The sequence below is a fragment of the Lycium ferocissimum genome, chromosome 8, assembly GCF_029784015.1.
Source record: "Lycium ferocissimum isolate CSIRO_LF1 chromosome 8, AGI_CSIRO_Lferr_CH_V1, whole genome shotgun sequence".
NCBI lineage: Eukaryota > Viridiplantae > Streptophyta > Magnoliopsida > Solanales > Solanaceae > Lycium > Lycium ferocissimum.
The window spans coordinates 42,922,274-42,944,524 of record NC_081349.1 but is presented as its reverse complement, the minus strand read 5'-3'; the positions used below and the strand labels follow the sequence as shown (position 1 = coordinate 42,944,524).

The window sequence follows — 22,251 nt, the reverse complement described above, 5'->3', positions numbered from 1 at the left end:
TGTTCTAAGGAAGACATGTTGATCTAATTTATGTACAATTTTTATAAAATACTACTTTCATTCAACATCTTCTTAATATATAGGCGACGGTTGCTCATATTCACATTTAAATCTCATGTTGTTGAAATATCAAACAACAAAAAAGTAGGCAAGCTGAATATTTGATGTTATAGGAGCTGAATATTTGATAATTGAAGTCATTCAAATTCATTTTGCATTGCATTTTTATTCATCAACATAATATTAACAATATAAACAAAACAACACATTATGGTAAACGAAAATAAATTTTAATCTATTGAGAAAATTTGTGATACCAATTCAATTGACTGTCTGAATAGAAAGTAAATACTTACAAAAAAAAAAAAAAAAAAAAAATATTCTTCCCAAAATTCAACTTTCACCCCTTGAAAATAAAGATATAATCTTTAAAAATCATTTTTAGTACGAATGTGCTTTGTAATGATAAGAAACATAAGTTGAATAAACTCACCATTTAGCAGTTCGAACTTGCATTTTTTTTTCAAATTTAAAATAACTCACATATATTCCAATATTATTTCTACCATCTCAAACGTTTGTGAAGATAATGGGATACACGTGCAACGCACGTAACCAGAAACTAGTATGTTTGCAAGTTCAGTAACGCATCACATGAGGCAGATGTGGAAACGAGGATCGATACACAAGTGATCGAGAGGAAGCTCCAAGTATCTGGGATCAATAATTCCAATGAAATAAGAAGACTAACGATGATGTCACATATCACATTGGAGTGGGGTGCATGAAATGAAGGCTCTCAGCCAGTGTTCTATGTGATAAGAATGTGCCAGCGAGACGTAAAGATAAGTTTAAGTGGTTGTAGACCAACTATGTTGGGGCAGAGTGTTGGCAAGTCAAGAATTTACACATTCATAAGATGAATGTAGCGGGATGAGGATTCTTAGACGGATGTGTTAGCACACTAGGAGAGATAAGATTAGGGACAAAGATATGTGGGGCAAGGCCGGAGTGGCCTCAGCGGTGAACAACATGCAGGACACGAGGCTGAGATAATTCGGACATGTAAAGAAGCTGCGAGAGGTTGGCAATGATAGGTCTAAGGAGTGTTAGAGGTAGACCAAGAAAGAATTAGAGAGAGGTGATTAGACATAACATGTCACATCTTCAGCTCACCGAGAACATGGCCCTAAATAAGAAAGCATGGAGATTGAGGATTAGGATTGAAGGTTAATACGTAGTCGAGCGATTCATGTCTTTTCTATGGGAGAGCATGGTTCTAACCTAGAGCACCTTGTCTACTCCGTCTTCTACTTATTCTCTTATTCTACAATTGTACTAATACTGTGGTTCTTATACTTGGTTTGTTATTACTATTTTTGTTGTTAGTAATTTCCTTTTCTATAATATTTTCACCATAGCTTTTACCCTTGTATTTTTTTGACAAGGATGTTTTTACCCTTGTATTTTTCAAACCTGTTTCTGAAAATATTTTTCCAGAGTTGCAGATCTATCCGAAACAACCCCTCTAGTAGGGTAAGATCTACATACATCCCATCCTCCGCAAACACAACTTTTGGGATCACACTGGGTCTTATTTTTTACTGACTTCCCAATTTAAGAATTTAAATTCATTTAATTATTCAAGTATAACCTTTTATATGTATTAAATGTTATTTAACACACAAGTCTAATTAACATTGTAAATATTAACTACAAAATGATAAAATAGAACAGATGAGTTTGAAACAATGGTCAAAGTTTGTGACTGATACAGCCTTTCGATAACTCATTACATGTGATTCGCCAAGAATATTTCCTTGGTCTCTAATGCAACTTCGTTAGTTGTTAGCGAAAAGTTGTATGCGGTTGTAGTTTCATTCAGATATTGATGTAATTTGAACAAGAGAAAGAAGAAGAAAAAATGATTGTTTTATCTTGATCAACAAAGAAGCGTCATTGCCATATCTTGATCCACTGGTCATGACTCACTGAAGCTATGGTTCCATTCGGAGGTGAATCTGCTAATGAAGAAATTATACCATCATGTTCGCTGCATGGCAAAGTTATGTTGCTCTGGGAGATTGGATTCCACAACTCCAGAAACTGCAACAATATGCAATAATTACTACATGAAGAGGGAAAAGGACAGAAAAATCAAGAACCATAAATGTGAATAAGCTTCAAACATGAACAATTTCATTTGACATGGAAACTACTCAGTAGTTTAGAGATCTAATAATCCTGAATTCCCATCAACAGAGAAGTAGTCATTAAGCCCCGCGGAATGATCAGACACCAGTAGGAAAGCAAAAATGTTTAGATGAAATCAACATTTTCTTTATTGAGATTAAAAAAAAAAAAAAAAAAATAGCAAGAATAACAATGGTACTATCGGAAGCAAACCTCATATCAAATGTGCACCCTCAGACATATCATTGTGACACCAGAACCCAAAGTTGCAGATATCGCGTATTCTTACCCTCCTATTATTCCTTTTCCATTTCTTAGCTTTGGCAGACAAAGAAGTTCTGTTTCTTTTCTTTCTTTTTCAGGATGGTTCAATATATTAGCATCCTAAGTTAAATTTGTTGTTTTGCAAATATATAGAGACATTACCCGAGCCAAGTCTACAAAGAACTTATCTACGAGCATCCTAAGTTAAATTTGTTGGTTTGCAAATATATATAAACATTAATCGAGCCAAGTCTACAAAGAACTTATCGAGCTCAAAGCTTCAGCAGAAAATGTCCACATTGAGTCAAGCATACCTTATCCGAACCAATCACCAACACTTGACCGTACCGAGGGTGGAAAGTGCACGACTGGAACTTATTGCCACTGGAGCGCAGTTCATGTATACACTTACCTTCACTAACAGACCATATCCGTGCACTATCCTCGCAAACGGATGCCATGAAATTTCCACTCATATCCCAGCAGATTGAATGGACGTCTTTGACGTGTCCCTATAAATCAAAGTAAATGAAACCACATTGATACGATATAGTAACAGATCAGAAATTTAAAACACGCTTGATCAATAATCAAGAATAAGCATCTTACTTGTAACTTTTTTTGGATATTGTTAGTTTCGACATTGAAGATATTTATAATATTTCTGGTCGAAACTGCCAAAGTGTCCCCAAGTTGAGGTTGAAATCTAACTTGTTTACCACCCCCCTGCATCTGTACCAAGAGCTAATCAATAAAAAAAAATCGTGAATGAATGATAGCTAATTCTCAATAAACCACTGTTTAGAACACTGTACAACGCGTTGCTGAATGTGATATGGATGTTGGTTCAAATAACAGCACGAAACCTGTTTATTTCTTAAACTATTTTTTTGCATGTGTATTCACATGACAACCAACTACTGATCTTGAAAACCTTGAAATTGCTTGGAATGAAAAACGAAAGAATAATAAGAAAAACATTTCCTACAAACAAATGCAGGAAGTCATGGCAAAACAGATTCAACAATGATTCATAATCAGGTAACTAATTAATCTCCAAATTAAAATGGAAGCAGAAAAAACAGCTAACTATCAAATTATGGAGCCTTTGTATGTCAAATAGAGATACCCCTTTACAAACATCTAAAAAAAGGAAGGAAATAGAGACACCAACCTTTAAAATGAGTTTGAAATCGCCCGTATTGACATCCCACAGTCTAATATCATCATTGCTATCACAAGAACTGAGAAGACCCACATTTGTTGGATGAAAATCTATTGACATCACATGCCCAGCATGCTCGACAAGGTTTTGGAAAGGGTTGCTTGGCTGGATTATGACAAAATGGTGAGATATGTACAGTATCATGGTTGTAGTAGACACGGATCAAAAGGAAGCAATTCAAGAGATTAGACAATTATCATTATGAGAAATCCGGATAACCAGAACAAAAGAAAAAATAAAGATTCTGAAGATCTAAAGATTGCATAAGACGTTTTGGTAACAACAAATTCCTCAAATATTGACTCAAATGAAATGTATTATAGACAGCAAAACATGATGATGCTGATATTTGATATGATTGCGATTAAATCTTTTGAGCATCCTCACTACAGAGATAAAGAATGTGGCAATAAATGTCACATCGACAATTCTCCGAGCAGCTAAAAAATATATATGTTCTCGTCTAAGTACAAGCAAAGGAATCAGGATAAAATTAACACAGAAATCAGAAGAAAAATCCAAGAACAACGAAACCATAGAACTAGTGAATATATATCCTGGTGATTTGACTCTGTGCTGACTGCTACTTCTGAGCCATTACAACTTAAAAGAAAAGTAACTGAAAGACTCATTCGACCAAGAATCTGCAATGGCAAATAGAGGTAGTACCGTAGTACCTTGGCTGCATCCCATATCATCACAGTTCTGTCAAAGGAAGATGTTGCAAACACCGTTGAGTTTGGTCTAAAACGGATATCTGTAACGAAGTGAGCATGACCTTCTCCAGAATTAACATTGCCATTTCCCAAGTCCCAAATCAGAACCTAAACATAGATTGCAGTACAATTTGTTAACAGGAGAAGTTGAGATAACAGGAGGCGCCCTCTCTAATTTGACCAACTAGAATGCTATTGACGATAAATAAGGCCAACCTTCCCATCTTCTCCAGCAGTAGCCAACAAATCTCCTTGTGAGTTGAAGTGGCAACATAGGAGCTTACTCTTTGTTTGAAGGTTATTAATCTCTTTGAAAGAGATGACTGCAAAGCAATATGAAGTAAATTATCCTTTGTGCCGATGACTAGCAATTTATCCATCAGGGAAAGAGACTGACAAAGTCAGAAGCTACAGTGCTTAATCTTAAAACCTAGATGTGACACCACATCCTTCCCATTTTTTTTTTTTCATTTTAAAAACAGTTATACTGAACAGATGTAAGATCTTGCAATTTTTCACGAGAGAAGCTTACAGATGATAACACCTACTTACCACCATGAGAAGCTGCCACATCACTACTTGCTTTAAAGCAAAGAGGTTCGTGACAATTTACAATATCATATATCAATGGTCAACCATACACCTCCAGATATGTGTAATGAAGCTTTCAGTATAGTTCCTAAAACACTAGTGGCATCTGGAAGAATGAAGCAGGGATAATGCTAATAAAACCTGCATGATTGGGTTCTCTTGGGGTAAAGTTATTTCCTCAATATAACAGCATTAGATGCACAACCTAGCTGGGTGAGTGTAGAACCAAACAAAACGTGATACCACTTATGGAGGATTAACTATTTCTGTCAACAGTCAATGATCTAAATTGCCACCTTTTTAATATTAATTTTCTTAGGAAACATTAAGCTTGCTGTCACCTACCTTCCCGTTCAGCTTGAGTGTGTGCAGGCGCAGCAAAACGTTCCGTCAATGCATCAACCAGACCAACGGCAGTAGCTTTCTCTCTCCCAACCTACAGCTCAGGAAGACATGAAATGAGCAAGAATAGCATTGATGAAGACCATATATAACTCATTTGTTCAATTCCTAAAAACGATGCCGATGTCTGTCAGAGACAGTGAAATGCAAACACCAGCACACAAAGGGCTTTAAGAAGTAGATGCAGAAAAATGATCTTACAGGTGCCAGAGAACTCGATAGAGTTTTCCTCTTTCTGCCACTCTGCACTGCAGGTTGCTTTCCAGAATTTCTCATAACTCCTCCCATAGGAGCAATTATTTGCTGGTCAGCTGGTAGATTCTCCGGAGTTCTTCTTGTATCACTAAGCATCTGTCCAATGCCAAAAACAAGAAAACAAGAAGAAAAGTAAGGCAGGAAAAAGATCTCGATCACATCAGCATTGCAGGATAGCCTCTATTTTGTCCCTCAATCTGTTGATTGCTGGCCTATGCAAGTACTTTAAAAAAAATTGCCTCTTTTTTCTTTCTGCTACATAGGTTCCTCCTTTTAAAGTTGAGTTTTAAGTTATGGTTCTTATTTTTACTAATGATAACTTGATTTCCAAGGTATTACAAAGAGATTTCAAAGATCAGAAAATTCTGACAACCAATTACAATCCCTATGAGCGAAATGGTTACTTGACTATTCAACTTACGCCTGCATCTTTTCCACTCAAGTTAGCTTGAGTGAGCACACAAAAAAAATCACCAGAGCTTGCAGGGGCAGGATCCAATGTTTGAACTGCAACATTTGGCAAAACATCCTGTTGATGAAAGGATGTAGTTCTCAGAAACTGTACCTTTTTAGTCGGCACTATTACACTGGGATGTACAACTTTGATGGCTAATGGCTGGGGGAATTCAGCCAACTCCTTGTGTTGAATATGAAAGGAATGAACAAACTAAAAGTTGACCTGAACCTGAACACCATAATGGACTATACATTTCTATCGATGCAAAAGTTTAAGGTACTCACAACGGATGGCCATCCTTGATGAGATGCTTGTTGGAGAGATCTGCTGTTCCCTGCAGGTACAATTCGAAAAGGAGATCAAAAGGAAATTTAAAATTTAAAAAAGAAAGATAAGGAGATCTACAGGTACAATTCAAAAAGAAGATCAAAAGAAATTTAAAATTCTAAAAAGAATGATAAGGAGATCTAAAAGTGAATAAAAATGCCAATAGATCTACTACCCTGATGGAACATTATATAATATATCAACAAAAACTAAGCCTCAATTCTGAGCTACTGGGGCACATTGTACAATCTAACTTCTTGTGGTGATTATAATGAAGAGCACTCATCACACTGATTATTTTGCTGAATCTGAGTCTCAAAGATTGTCTGTTTATTTCATGTTTCCTTCCATGTTAGTTTGCCTAGTGTCTTTTGCTGTGATAAGTGCCAATTGATAAGGAATCGAACTTCAAAATGGAACTGGAACTAGAACCAAGAAACCATAGTAAGTACATGTTGGTCAGCAAGTCAATGGAATTAATTGCACATACAGAGTCATCTTCAAAAACCAAAAGATGAAAAGAAGCGAAGGGAAAGTGCATTGTATCAAAGTTCCATTTTAAGAACTTTACTGAATGTCTCTGCCGCATACTTGCTTTGGTGGATCTTATTCCTAACCGCTGCCATATGTTCATCCTTTTCTTACTTCAACTTGCAACATGCATCTTTACCCAAATGGGAAAGTGTGTCATATACAATCTTAGTTGACTAATTTGATTCAGAAAATAGCAACAAGCATTTAATAATTTGGGAGAAAGCAATCACTATCATCGAATACTCCTTTAATAATTTTTGAAATGTTTGTATTAGAAGTTATTCAACACAATACACTCAGGGGGTACTCATGGATAAAGCTTGTTTTACAGGAGCATAAAAGTAACAGATTACTCATGCCTCTTCATCATTTCAAGGATAATAGGTGACCTCTCTCTTTTCCCACGACTTTCTTTCCTAAATATAGAATCTAAGTAGCAGTTTTCTCAAAATATCAACTTCTCCATCCTATAATTAAAGGAAGATAATAATCAAACAATCTTTATTTGGATGGAGAGTTTGATGCAGCCGGGAGTAGTTGGTTGAAAAGCCCGATAGCAAGAGCTGCAGAGCATCTGTTATTAGTTTCCTAATAAAACAGAGGAGTGTTTAATTTGTCCTCGAGGGACTGATAGGTAACAAGTAGATCAGCAAAACCTAGTTAACGTTTTCATATATTAGCAAAAACTGAACATTCTTAATCTGATTACATGTGCGTCTTTCAACAATGCAGTTCCTCTTTTCAATTCGAAAATGACGAAGTGATAGAGGTATACACATTAAAAGTGAGCCAATCCTCTTCAGTATATGCGCATTTATCCTTCTGATGAATTGTTTATGCTAAAAATAATTACAGATTATCTTAATATTCAAATATCAGTCATTATCATGGCAAAAGACAAAAACATATATAAACTAAATGCAAAATGTTTAAAGCTAAATTACAAACAAACCCGCATCAGAAAATTCTGGTGAAGCAGGCAAAACATTAGCAGGGACATGATTATTTGGTTCCATTCGAGTAGGTTCTTCCCAGTTCATGCTGTCATCCTGGCAGGAATAAAAACTTGTCAATAATTTTCAACTACTTTTTTATTAAAAAGCTTGCAAATGTGTGGGGAATGTAAACATACTCTTGCATTCCACTCTGGAGGAATAGTTGGCATTTGCTGCATTTGATCGCTGAAGGACATGAACATACAACATAAAGAATTAGAAGATTCTGATATGCAAACCCAACAACCAAAGTAATGGTTTCATATACAAAACATGCTTGGACTATCAAGATAATATGAAAAATCTCTCATATTACACGCCAAGCAGTTGGTTCTAGTTACTAGACTAAAGAGCATTCCTTAATAGCCAAGTTTTGCAAGAAACTCTTGACATTTCATATATCAGAAGGTCATAATTAATAGCAATACACAGACAAAATAAGAACGTGATTTTGGTCAATCTTCTTTCGTTGCCATAGCAGTTTTAAGATAATGATATCAGACGAATTAAGGAGAACAAAATCCACATCGCGTCAAGCACTCAACCATAATCCTTGTTCAAGTAACTAGGTAAAAATGATCAATTTAGCAATAATCATAACATGCTAGTACCCAGGAAGCTGCAAGTCTGATAAATCCGGTAAAGCATAAAAGGCATCAAAAGATGACAACAAGTCTAAAAATCTAGCGTCCATATGATCAGGACCGCTAGATTCCATCACAGCAGAGGATGCCGTCAAATGAGGTGACGGCATCACATTAGAGATGTTTGCTCCCGCATGATCAGAAGCATAGAATTGATTTGTGGGACCGCTATCAGCCACAACATTTTCCAGAGTCTGTGCGACCTGAGAATTCAGAGATCAAGCATTGAGTTCGAAATTATTTCATATCAGTTAAACATGAACATGGCATATAAAGGGTCCACGGGTAACACCTTATCAAAGGATTCGGCAGCAAATAATGGAACATCAGGGAAGATAGAGTTGTATGCTTCATAAAATTTACCCCAACACGCTTGCAGAAATGCTTCATGAGGAGAATCGATGGCTGAAACGAACCACAAAATCAAAAATCATCACTCCAAAGCTCGATATCACATTATCACATTACTTCAACTCCATCAAAAATCTTTTCAAGATAGTAAATGGCAATTAATACAGTTAAAACATCCAACATTAGGTAACTACAATGTACCACATCAATCAAGGAGAATGCCCTCAACTTATTAACAAATTTCAAGAACAACATGATCAGCAATGCACCATATGGTCATAAGTAAGAATTACCAAACTAATTAAGCATAAGAACTTTATGAACCTTTCAGGTATAATAAAAAACCCATTACTAAGGCTTCATTTGTTTGCACTTAATGGAGGTCTGAATATGAATGGTTCAGACCTTAGGTCATTAGTGCATTTGTTTACAATAAGATCTAGCCACTTATTTGGTCTGAATATGTCTTAATCATTAAGATCTTGAGAAAAATCTTAATATCATTGAGATACTTTTTCACGGATAATTTTTACCACTACTCTGTCCACAACCACCAGCTTCACTCCCAACCCATCCTCCCAACCACCACCACCCCACCACCACCGCAACCCACTCTCCACCCCTACCCCACCCACCACCACTAACCACCTTTGCCATCACAACCACCATTACCACCCCACCCCTACCCTCCAAACCTCCGGCGCCCCACCACCTATCCACCCTCACCCCAACCCACTCTCCACCCCCACCACCACTAACTACCACTATCAACCACCACCCACCTCCATCCTGCTACCACTCTCAGCCACTACCATCACTGCTACTAGTCTTTACTATCACCCACCTCTACCATCATAACTAGCACCGCCGCCAACTTCCACCAACACCATCATCAACCACTACACATTCTTCAACCGCCACCACCAACACCACCAATTACTAACATCAACCAACTCCTCCATCACAGCCACCACCACCACCACCAACCGCCACCAGCGCGCCAGTTACTACAACACCAACCACCTCCACCATCATAAATATCACCACCACCATTACTAGCCACTAGCACCAACCATCACCAACACCACCACTACAAAGATCACTAGCGAACATAAATGTTTAATAATTATTTTATTTTATTAAATTTATATTTATTTTCTAATAGTTAGTTACTTTTTTATTTAACTTGTATATCTATTTTGTTTAAATAAATAAATTATGTACGAATAGATGTTGAAAAACAAACAGTCTTAATCATTCAATGTTCAGATCTAGAGAAAACATCTTAATCATTCAAATGTTCATTCAGATTCAGACGTCTTAATCTTAATGAAAAAAATAAGGCCTAAAACACATATCTTTATTCATTAGAGGATCAGTTTTAAGCATCTGATTAACGAATAGAATTCATTAAAAGGAGTTACTTACCATCAGGATTTTGATTGGTAAACAGTTCGCGGAAGAATACCTCACCAGCCTGATGGAAACCTCTTTTAAACATGTAATCGAGAATGATTTGTTCAAGTCTAAAAAACGCAAACAAATTAACAGAGAAGCATGATTAAAAACAGTCAAACAAAGGGAAAAATTCTCATAAAGTAGAAATCAAAGGAAAAGTAGACAAGCGCAGATTATCAAGTGTATCAATCATTAAAAAGGTAAGTACTAAATAACATTGAGGCCTAGTTGCTTTTGCTATAAAATAACTGGCGATCTAACACATAAAAGCTTACAAATGTTGAGCCTCCAAACTGGCCATGATCACCAAAAGCAAAGCCTTAATTAACCACAGACAAGAGAAGGGAAAGAAGATTTGAGCAAGAACAAGTAGGAAAAATGAAGAAAGGGTCTCAAGAATAAAAATCCCACTTAGATTACACAAAGAAGAATACACACACAGAGAGAGATAAAAAGGAGAGTTGAATTGAGAGAATAAGGTGGTGGAAATGAAAGATGGAAGCTTTATAAGGGGTGATTGAAAGTATAGTAAGTGACAGTACATGCAAAAGTGAAAGAAATAAAAAAGAAGATAGTGTATATATAGTGTAATCGCACAAGTGGGGTCTGGGGAGGGTAGAGTGGACACAGACCTTACCGCTACCTTGCGAGATAGAGAGGATGTTTCCGATAGACCCTCTATTGGTTAAAAGATTAGGAGAAAACTATGTTGCTCGCACTCTCCAAAAATGGTGATGCACCCGTGTCGGATTCTCCAAAAATGCACTACGTTTGGAAAATCTCACACGCACCCGTCGACATTTTCGAAGAGACCGAGCAACACAGGGAGAAAAGGACCTAGAGATTTTTTATCCTTTGACATTTTACCCATAGTAATAAATAACTAAATAAAGCAAAATAAATAAAGAGGTGTTAATTCATATTAGAGGCGAAGTCAAAATAGAAGCCAATCCTAAAAAGTAAGCAGAAGAAAAAAAAAAGAAATCAATTGGTTGTCCAAGTCAAAGTTTTTTAGGTGAAAAACAAACAACAGTTTTTACTGTAACACTTGACCTCTAAAGCTTCGAACAAAAGAGGTGACGGTAAAAGTTAGTGAACCTTCTTAAATTTGAGTTAATCTATTAGTGAACCTTCTTAAATTTGAGCTAATCTAATAGGCTTTTTCATAATTGGACAATCACTCATTAACTTTCTGCAAATTCCATTTCGGTCTCTAAGCAAATTTTGCACTGAATTCCATGTAAGATACTTAAAACTCATAAATCTCTAAATAAGAAACAACCCCCATCCTTTTATTTTATTTAGGATACACAAATTAACAGTAGAAAAAATATTTACATTATCTGTGTATTTAACTTTATATAAGGTACCCCTCCGTTTCAATTTGTTTGTCTTACTTTCCTTTTTAGTTCGTTTAAACCTCTTTCCTTTTTTGGCAACTCTTTAGTTTCAACTTTCCACATGGCATGTTTAAGACCAAAAGATAAAGGGCATTTTGGTACATTCAGCATATCTTTAGTTTAAGACCACAAGATTAAAAGTCTATTTTACTTTCTTAAACTCCGTGTCAAGTCAAAACCAAAAAAACAAATTGAAATTGAAGGAGTAGCTACCATCTTTTTGCGTCTACCAGCCTATTTATTATTAAAACAATTAAATTGAAAAAAAAAAAAAAAAAAGTTACCAATCAGTTAAAAAAGTGCAAAGGTATTGAATAAATTTGAAATACGTTATACTATGTGATCTAATTTAGATTTGCATTTGATTGTTGCTAACTGCTTACCATATATGTATTTAGGGTCTGTTTGAATTGGTGTGATTACTAGGGTAGTAATTACGCAATATAATAGTTACGAAGACTTGTTTGTTTGTCATATCGTAATTACAGTGTAATTAAAAGCGTACTGTTTGGTTGCACAAGTGTAATTACAATTTGATTAAATTTTAAAAATAAAAACTAATTATCAAAATTTAAAAGCTAATATTTGACAAATATGTGCATTTATAAATGATATTAAATTAGGTAATAAGATATATATTGTTTCTTGAAATTATATCAATTGTTAATCATATATTTGTAACTAATATTGTAAAAAATAATTGATATATATTTCTTAAATTAATAATATTTTAATTAATTATCAAACTAAAAACATACATTTTGTAAGAATATCATGGACTACATATTTGAGAAAATATTAATATTTATAAATATAATGCCACAACATTATTCAAATGGTTGACAAACAATTAACCTATCAATTTCAATTGAAAAATGAACGGCATGCAATGTAAAATAACAAGTCAATACTACTAACCGAAAATATAACATAAATTCATAATCCAATTTTTTTTTACATAATACTCTTATGTCAATTTCTATATAACATGAAATAAGTTCCAATATAACTTCAATAAATATAATTCAAAAGAAAAGTAAAACATAAGTCTATAAACTCATTACAACAACGAAATTCTACTTTAATGACATCACTCGTTATATGTCAAGTTTGTTAATGACTACTTTTTTCTATTATTAGGAGTGTAGTTTCAAACACTAGAATAATAACGCAATTACACCAAATGAAGAAAATAAAGAAAAATAAATAAGAAATAAAAAGAACGAGCAATTACACTGAATCACAAGAAGTAAAGGTTTGAAAATGAGAAGAAAGAAAATGAAAGATAAAATATGTAAAAAGAAAAATATATTTTAAACAAAAAAACAATTTAAAAAGTAAAAATAAAAATGAAATTAAAATAATAGAAATTAAAAAATTAAAAAGAAAAGAAATTAAAATAAAAAAGGAAAGAAATTAAAAAGTAACCTTATAGTTATACCATGTAATTACACCCAATTCTCGACCCCCCTTGAGAATTGGAGTGTGTAATACCCTCTTTCAATTACACCTAATTCCCTACTAATCAAGTAATTACACCAATTACGCTCAAATTCAATTCTCATGTGTCCTTCCAAACAGGCCCTTAGTTGTTGCTATCAACCATTTTCTAAAGTCAAACAGCTTTTCTTTTATTAAATCCCACTACTTAATCTGAGGAAAAAGATTTTTAGCAGAAAATGAGAAGTATTTCAATGAAACTTGGGGCATTGAGATTGTGCAACTCTTATTACCAAATAGAAAATGAAACAGCAAAGACTTGATAAGATGATATCACCTAGGTAAGAAATTAATTTACTGTTAATTAGATACCGTTTTAATTAAGTTATTCGATTGCCTACTAAACTTTATGGGATTTTGTTACGGTCCCCGGTTATAGATCGAGTTACGGGACGATGTAAGAGCGAATCAGAGTTAATATAGAGAGAATTAGGAGAAGATGATTTCTTTTTCCGACCTATGACACTGGTTCGTTAAGAGAGAACCTGCGATTTCTTGAGTTTAAGTACTCAAAAACTGGAATAATTTTCTACTTACATTTCCTGGGATAAACATAGAGTTTAAATACAAATACTAATAAGATAACTACCCCTAGAAACAGGGGCATGTTTTGCTAACATTACTGGAATGAGAAACTGCAAACAACTACTACTAAGAAACTGCAATTAACTTCTACACAGAAGTAACTACTGCAAATAACTACTGTAAACAAATTGGAGACCAAAGACCGCTAACATTAACCCCCCCCCCCCCCCCTCCTTTAAATCGCGCTTGTCCTCAAGCGCTAAGTGTGGAAAGTACTAGTATTTCCCCCTTTTCCATCAAATCCTTCCTCATCGTCAATGAAATAAATCCAGAATAATTTCTTGCACTGATGTCCCCAAGTGAATAGTCCGTCATAGTTGTAACAGAGTCCCTTAAGTCGTCTTTCATCCATCTCAGATTTGGTCAATTTCTGCACAAATCTGGCGGGTTGTTGAGGTGAGAAATCTGTTGTCTTTGATCTACTTTGATCTACTGACATCTAACATTTGCGAACAAAGGGGTTGTTCCTTGCGTTCACAAAGCCGGGAAATACTCATCGCTGTAGCCAAACCAGGAGGATTATGCAACTCTATCTCAACTGCTATGTAATCAGCAAGACCACTAATGTATAGTTCAATTTTCTGCGCCTGTGTAAGGGTACCAGCCCGCGAAACCAATTGCTCAAACTTTTCTTGGTAATCTGCCACAAATCCATTTTGGCGTAACTTAGCCAATTCTCCCAACTTTGGACTTCTAATTGGTGGTCCAAAACGAAGGTTACACTGATGTTTGAACTCATCCCAAGAGCATTGAGGCATATCTTTCTCTAGTTGAAGAAACCAGAGTTGTGCAATTCCTTCCAAATGAAACGAAGCAAGTCCAATTTTTTCTTCTTCTGGTGTTTGCTGATGTCGGAAGAAATGCTCAGACCTATTCAGCCATCCTAAAGGGTCTTCTTGGCCATTAAATCGTGGGAAATCCAACTTTGTATATCTAGGAATTGTGGAACTTCCTCCTGTTTCTGATCCTGACCCTCCTGCCGCTGTAGCTTTACCCTTCCAACCTCGGTTCTGACTCGTATTTTCAGTTGATTCAGAATCGGCCTTCGAATTTGCTAAGTCCTTTGTGAGTGCATCCAAACGAGCATTATGGCTCCCTGTCTGGCTAAATTGGCTGCACGTTCTTCCTGGAACAAGTTCACCAATTGTGCCAGTTGATGTTGAATTTGATCTGCATAACTCCCGACTCTGATACCAAGTTGTTACGCTCCCCGATTACAGATCAAGTTACGGGACGATGTAAGACAGAATCAGAGTTAATGTAGAGAGAACTAGGAGAAGATGATTTCTTTTTCCGACCTATGATGCTGGTTCGTTAAGAGAGAACCTGCGATCTCTTGAGTTTAAGTACTCAAAAACTGGAATAATTTTTTTCTTACATTTCCTGGGATAAACATATAGTAGAGTTTAAATACAAATACTAACAAGATAACTACCCCTAGAAACTAGGACATGTTTTCCTAACATTACTGGAATGAGAAACTGCAAACAACTACTACTAAGAAACTGCAATTAACTCATATAAGTAACTACTGCAAATAACTACTGTAAACAAATTGGAGACCAAGGACTGCTAACAGATTTATTGATTCCTAATAGTCTGAGTTGCTCGGATTTGGGCGTCTTCATGATGTACGGATACGGATGTGGAGAGTTGTATGTCTAAATTGAGAGATATTAAGTTACAAGGTATTCCGAGGAGAAAATAATAACTACGATCTTCATGATCTAAATAGAAACTTCAAGGTATTCCATTTTCTTCAAGTTCATCTTAGATTTTGTTTTGATTATGGAAATTATTGTATCTGCCCTGAATTTCTCCGTCGATTTTGACAAAATACCCAAAATCGGAAGATCAAATCCGGATCCCACACCACGACACGGTGCAACTGAAATTCGGCTAAAATTACAATAACTCAAGACTTCATCTGCTCCAATCATGCATGTATGAACTTAGACAGATGTGGTAAGTTAGTAAGATTATCTAAATTCTATGCAACTTTTAACAGAATATTTCTGGTGAAGGACCATCTAAGACTCTAATAGTAGAGTTGTATGTCTAAATTGAGAGATATTAAGTTACAAGGTATTCCGAGGAGAAAATAATAACTACGACATACCCAGTGTAATCACAGTTTGTTCGACTTCAGTTACATACGGTGAAAATTATAACTTTGACAATCGTGGGAGCTCTTTCGTGCTTGAAATGAATCAAAATTATCTAGTGTTGGTTGAAAACAACAAACATGCTTGAGTAATCTATCTTGTATATGACTATATAAAATTAAGTATTTAATTGTGGTACTCAGAATTCTCGAGAAGTAGGAATGGAGTGGGTATTTTAATAGATAGAGAACTTCGGGAGCAAGTGGTTGAGGTTAGGAGGGTGAATGACAGGATGATGGTTATTAAGCTAGTTGTTGGAGGGCTTACTTTTAGCATCATTAGTGCTTACGCACCACAAGCAAGCTTGACGAGGTCAAAAAGCACTTCTGGGAGAATCTGGATGAGGTAATACGAGGTATTCCTCACACCGAGAAGTTATTCTTAGGAGGAGATATCAATGGTCACATCAGGACAGCTTCGAGTGGCTATGATGATGGGCATGGCGTTTTTGGTTTTGGGGATAGAAATAAAGGAGGAGTTGCACTTTTGAATTTTTCTAAAACTTTTGAATTTGTGATAGCGAACTCGAGTTTTCAGAAAAAAGAGGAACGTTTGGTCACACATCATAGTACGATGATAGAGACTCAAATTCATCACCTACTCCTTAGGAAGAGTGACTGAGGTTTATGCAAGGACCGTAAGGCTATCCTGAGTGAGAACCTCACAACCTAGCATAAGTTGTTGGCAATGGATCCATAGATTAAAAATAAGAGGAAAAGAGAGCTTTGTATGACCAACCAAGGATAGAGTGTGCGTGTGTTTTTTGTGGGGGGGGGGGGGGGGGTGTTGTTGACTAAGGAAATATGGGGACACAGATAGTATGTGGCCTAGGCAAGCTAATTGTCTTATGGAAGCAGCTACAGAGGTGTTAGAGGTCTCCAAGGCAAACTTTTACGGGACTGGTGGTGGAATGGAGAGGTACAAGGGAAAGTGGAAGACAAGAAGGTTGCTTACATGAAGTTAGTGGAGAGCAAAAACGACGAGCAAAAGAGGACAAACAGATAAAGGTACAAGGCTGTGAAGAAAGGAAGCGAGTATGACGGCCACGACCGCTAAAACGACAGCATTTGAACACTTGTATGAAAAGCTAAAGGACGAAGGTGGGGAAAATAAGTTATATAGGCTCGCCATGGCGAGCGAGAGGAAGGCTCGCGACCAGACCAATTGAGATGTATTAAAGACGAGGATGACAAAGTATAGTGAAAAAGGCACAAATTAAACGGAGATTGAAGGCGTACTTCCATAAACTCTAAAATGAAGGGGGAGACAGGAGTATTGTGTTACGTGATATAGAGCAATGCGAGAGCCGTCGAGATTATGGGTATTGCAGGTGTATAAAGTTTGAGGAGGTTAAGGGAAGAGGACAATTCATAAGATGAGAGGGGAAGAACGATCGGGCCAGACGAGATATATGCGGAATCTAAAAGCGCAGGCAAGGTAGGTTTAGAGTGGCTAACTGGTTGTTTAATATTATTTTCAGAAGGACTAGAGTACCTGAAGAATAGAGTACAATGATTTGTACAACAACAAGGACGATATTCAAAATTGCAACAACTATATGGGTATCAAACCAATAAGCCGCACTATGAAAATTTGGAAAGGGCGATCGAGATGAGGATGAGGAGTGTCTATTTTCGAGAACCAATTCAGATTCATGCCTAGACGATCGACTATGGAAGCTGTTCATCTTTACGGAGATTGTTGTAGTAGTACAAGAGAGGAAAAACACTTACATATGGTGTTCATTGACCTAGAAAAGGTATATGACAAAGTCCCGAAGGAGGTTTATGGAGATGCTTGGAGTCTAGAGGTGTGCCTATGACATACATTAGAGTGATTAAGGACATGTAGACCCGAGTGAGGATAGTGAGAAGAGACTCTGAACACTTCCCAGCCGAGATAGGGTTGCACCAAAGATCAGCTCTCAACCCGTTTTTATTTGCTTTGGTGATGGATGAATTGACACGGAATATTCAAGAGGAGGTGTCATGGTGTATATTACCTACATACGACATAGTATTGATCAACGAGACATGCAGCGGAGTTAACGGCAACCTAGAGGTCTCGACAAACCCTAGAGTCTAAAGGTTTCAGGTTGAGCAGGACTAAAATAGAATACATGGAGTGCAAGTTCAGTGGCACATCACATGAGGCGGATGGGGAAGTGAGGACTGATACGCATGTCATCCCTAAAAGAGAAAGCTTTAAGAACCTTGGGTCTATAATCCAAGAAAATAGAGAGATCGACGAGGATGTCGCACATGGTATTAGAGCGGGTAGATAGAATGGAAGCTCGTATCTGATGTCCTATGTGAAAAGTATATGTAACCGAGACTTAATAAAGGTAAGTTTATAGGGTGGTTGTTAGACCGACTATTATTGAAGATATCAGTTTAAATTAATTAGTTAATTACATTAGAGTCGGTTAGTTAGCTAATGATTAGAGTATGATAGTTATTTTAGGAGTTAGTTAGTCATGCTTAGCTGTTGACAGTTGTAATGTGAGCTATACATGTGTATATAACTTTCAGTTAGTGGAAATAAACATTTGAGTTCTCATTTTCACAAATTCAGATTTTTGCTCCACACTTTCTCTCTCTACTCGTGAACTCGATCAGCGGTCAATCACCATTCGTTTCGCCGAGTTTTAACTTCAAATCAATTCATCAAAGTTTAATATGGTATCAGTGCCTATTGGTTGTTTCGATTGATTCTGTGATTCCGAAAGACCCTCGACTCAAGAGAAAGCATGACAAAAAGTTAGAAAGGATTGAAAAAAGTAAAGAAGTCATGGCAAAATAGTAAAGATAAGCATTATGAAGAAAAGTAACAGTAAATGCAGCAAACTATACGACAATCGAAGTACAAGAGATAGCAGATAGTAACAAGTAATCGAAGGACAAGAAACTACCAAGGTAACTACACCTACTAGTATGGAAGGATACCCGAGACCCGTTCTACCACTTACTAACCTTCTAACCTAATCTGCATCCTCCACAACCTTCTATCTAAGGTCATGTCCTCGGTAGAATCGCCATGTCCCGTGCCCTAATTACTTCTCCCGAATACTTTCTCGCCTACCTCTACTTCTTCGAAAACCGTCCCGTGACCCTCTCCCTGTCCTCACATCTTTCGTACCGAGGCCTCCCAGGTGTATCTCCTTTGCACATGCCCAAATGTCATCTCGCTTCCGCTCAAACATCCGCCTTGTCCTCTCGGCCAAGAGAAATTTGCCCCATGCTTGTCCCGAATAATTCATTTCTAATCTATCCTTCCTAGTATCACCCGCGTATTCATCTCAACATCCTCATTTCGCCGACCTTATACCTTGTACGGACGTGGAAATTTCTTGAGCCAACGCCCCGTCCCCCATACAAAGTAGGTCTAACAACCAGCTTTGTAGAACTTGCTTTAAACTTTGGGGATACCTGTCTTATCACGCGGGGACTCAGGGCGAGCCTCGTTTCACCCACCCTCCCAACTGATGTGTGACATCGTGATCTCCCATTCCTTGGATAATGGACCCAAGGTACTTGAAACTTCCTCTCTTTTAGATGGCCTGTGTCTCAAGTCTCACTTCCACACCCTCGTCATGCGCTACATCACTGAACTTGCACTCCAAGTTTACACTCAAGAAGATGTATTCTTTTTTCAATTGATTTTGGAACTTCCAAGAAAAAGACACCATCAATTGTGATGGATGGTTAAGTAAGATGAGGAGGAGAAGAACCCGTGTGGCAAAGAAGTGATTAAAATTTATATACATTGCAAATGCTGACTATGTTTTAAGAAGCCGCCCTAAAAGTGACTTTCTCCCCAATTTTGTGAAAAAAAAGAATTACTGATATACCATGTACGGCACTACTGCAGAGGCCCAAACATTTCAGGCAACATAAAAACCAAAGGATTTGGTTAATGCGACCTACCTTTTGTTTTCCTCTTTTTCTCATTCATTAGATGGGAAATGAAGCTTTTGCTGGCAACACAAAGAGCAAAAGTTTTAAGGCAGGAAAGTAGCTAACAAGGGAAGTGGCGTTTGCATTGTTTAACAACAATTTTTGGTTAGCATTAAATCTTACCTTCAAAGAAAGGAAAGCAAAAGGAACTACCTTTCCTCGGGCATCATCAACTTGGATAGCTTATGGCTCCTAAGAAAGGCATCTTCTTATCTGTAGGGAATAGGGAATAGAATCACAGGACAAATAAATAAAAGAGAAAATACATATCAAAGACAGGAATGCCCCATATATAAACAGATCAGACGACTACTAAAAGAAGAGAAAAATGGAGTTTTGTTGCAGCTTCCCTGCTGTTCATGTTTCTGCTTCATTAAGCAGAAAAAAGGGAAGTCGAAGGAGAAGCAACATAAGGAACATTGAAAGAGCTGTTGAGTTCAGGACCATTTTACCGGACCTTGGAGGATGGAAAAGATTGAGCAAAGGATCTACATCGCCCCTTCTGTTGCTTTTCCGACAAGATAGATCAAGGTTGAGCTTTCAATCATCACCTGTAATGATAAACCTGATTTCAAAAGCTTCAACTGGTCTTCTTGCTTGTATCTTCAAGCCTATTTCCTCCATTTGATTTTCAACGAAAACAAATCCGGCTTGAACTTAAAGAAACCTAAAGGAGAAACAAAAGCTATGCATTAAATTCAACTGTTGTCATGTGATTGAAGAACATAACTGTCCATAAGATTAAGTTGAACTTAAGTAACAAAGCAAAAAGCTGAATGCTATGTTGAATGAGTAGCAGGTTTACAGATACAGAAGACAAAAGCAGGCCTGCCACAAAAGTGGTCTCTCTAACTTCAACTAATAGGAAAAAGTTGGCAGTTGATTCATAGGCAAAATCATCACACAATGATAAACAGCTTTCAGTAATGACCCAATTGAATTACTTATCAACAAAAAAAACTCCAGAACTAGATGCAGCAAAACACTGTTTGTACATGATTTCAGACCGCTCACACTGCACACAAAAAAGATTGTAAGCCTAGGCACCAGCGTCACATCTATTTTCTTTGACAGCATGAAATGATTTTGAGTCAAAAAACTTCAATATGGCATTAGCTACTTGATCACTACTGCTTAGATTTGTACAGACATAATGGTCAAAAACACACACACGTATCACTTTTTTGCGAGTTTCGTACTATTAGGTGTTTGTGTTTCCAACCTCAACCATCACCAACTATTTATCAAAACACACCTCAAAGCCGACTAGACCAAGTGTTTGAATACAATCATCAAAAGGCACATGACAGCTTATTTTGCCCATAAAATTTCACCAATACATTCATATGTAGGCAAATATAAACTATACACCAATACAAGTGAAATCTTCAATAATCAAATACAAAAATTTGAAACATACCTGCTAATATTGAAAATTTGAAGTGCTTTTGCTGATGATAATTCTTCTTCTCCATTTTTGTGATTTGTGAGTGACGGGTTCTGATTGTGTTTTTGACCTCCAATAAACACTGGAGAAAACGATCAAAATAGTCCTTAATGTATGCAAAATGTCATCATTTTGGTCCTAAAACCTAACTCTGTTAAAAACGTAAACTGCCATGTGATAGAGCTAAAAGAATACATATATCATTCAGGAAAATTCTCCGGTAAATGAAAACAACAACAACATACCTGGTGAAATCACACAAATGGGGTCTGGGGAGAGTAGAGTGTACGCAGACCTTACCCTACCTTGGGAGGTAGAGAGGTTGTTTCCGATAGACGCTCGCTATAAGGACAAGCAATTCCAAACAACATGAGAAAAGAAATAACGGAAACGAATAAACCATGGCAACATATTATAAAAGCATCATAGAGCAGTAATAACCACAAAGTAATACGATAGTCAAAGACCATGAGAGTTAGGAGAAAATGAATTTTAATCCGCCCTATTATTTTTTGAATTTGTGGATCATAAAACCTTCATTTTCTATTTTCTTCCCCAAAGTTTAGTTAATTTCACTTGTTGAAGCCACTAATTCTTTGTTAATCTCATCTTCATTCAAGAATCAAAAGAAAATGGAGGTTTTAACAGATGACAATAAACCCAAATAGCATCAAATGGACATGGCTGTTAAGAAAACAATGAATCTAAGAAGAAAAAAATAATCAGTGTTACCTGTACTCGTAAGTGCTTTTATGTAGTAAGTAGGAAATTTCATTTTGATAACAG

At 36.5% G+C, this 22,251-nt stretch overlaps 2 protein-coding genes across 3 annotated transcripts; both read right to left on the bottom strand.

Moving 5' to 3' along the window:
- Nucleotides 1-1,691: 1,691 nt before the first annotated feature.
- On the bottom strand, nucleotides 1,692-8,000 carry LOC132068529 (transcriptional corepressor LEUNIG_HOMOLOG-like). 2 transcript variants are annotated; one of them, XM_059462148.1, is made up of 11 exons: nucleotides 7,917-8,000; nucleotides 6,388-6,437; nucleotides 6,068-6,175; nucleotides 5,593-5,742; nucleotides 5,335-5,425; nucleotides 4,615-4,721; nucleotides 4,360-4,506; nucleotides 3,632-3,787; nucleotides 3,067-3,201; nucleotides 2,772-2,969; nucleotides 1,692-2,106 (listed from the first exon to the last, which is right to left on the bottom strand). In XM_059462148.1, exons 1-11 carry the CDS (start codon nucleotides 7,978-7,980, stop codon nucleotides 1,957-1,959), a joined length of 1,356 nt encoding a protein of 451 aa, XP_059318131.1. In that variant the 5' UTR covers nucleotides 7,981-8,000; the 3' UTR covers nucleotides 1,692-1,956. The 2 variants fall into 2 exon arrangements, with proteins under 2 accessions (XP_059318131.1, XP_059318132.1); XM_059462149.1 differs by having other exon boundaries at nucleotides 3,067-3,189.
- A 33-nt stretch (nucleotides 8,001-8,033) lies between these two features.
- On the bottom strand, nucleotides 8,034-21,976 carry LOC132066385 (uncharacterized). The gene is made up of 7 exons (XM_059459705.1): nucleotides 21,439-21,976; nucleotides 20,476-20,569; nucleotides 20,142-20,231; nucleotides 10,383-10,480; nucleotides 8,896-9,008; nucleotides 8,571-8,806; nucleotides 8,034-8,145 (listed from the first exon to the last, which is right to left on the bottom strand). Exons 4-7 carry the CDS (start codon nucleotides 10,453-10,455, stop codon nucleotides 8,034-8,036), a joined length of 534 nt encoding a protein of 177 aa, XP_059315688.1. The 5' UTR covers nucleotides 10,456-10,480; nucleotides 20,142-20,231; nucleotides 20,476-20,569; nucleotides 21,439-21,976.
- Between the last annotated feature and the right edge of the window lie 275 nt (nucleotides 21,977-22,251).

Bases quoted from the DNA above. Each gene is read 5' to 3' on its own strand.
- LOC132068529 (XM_059462148.1), bottom strand. From the start codon at position 7,980: ATGGAACCAAATAATCATGTCCCTGCTAATGTTTTGCCTGCTTCACCA. The intron at 3,788-4,359 runs GTACTACGGTAC...GTCATAATCCAG, and splicing joins TGATATGGGATGCAGCCAAG to CCAAGCAACCCTTTCCAAAA. The intron at 3,202-3,631 runs GTTGGTGTCTCT...TTTATTGATTAG, and splicing joins ATTTCAAACTCATTTTAAAG to CTCTTGGTACAGATGCAGGG.
- LOC132066385 (XM_059459705.1), bottom strand. From the start codon at position 10,455: ATGTTTAAAAGAGGTTTCCATCAGGCTGGTGAGGTATTCTTCCGCGAA. The intron at 8,807-8,895 runs GTGTTACCCGTG...CTGAATTCTCAG, and splicing joins CTGCCGAATCCTTTGATAAG to GTCGCACAGACTCTGGAAAA. The intron at 8,146-8,570 runs GTACTAGCATGT...CATGTCCTTCAG, and splicing joins TCAGACTTGCAGCTTCCTGG to CGATCAAATGCAGCAAATGC.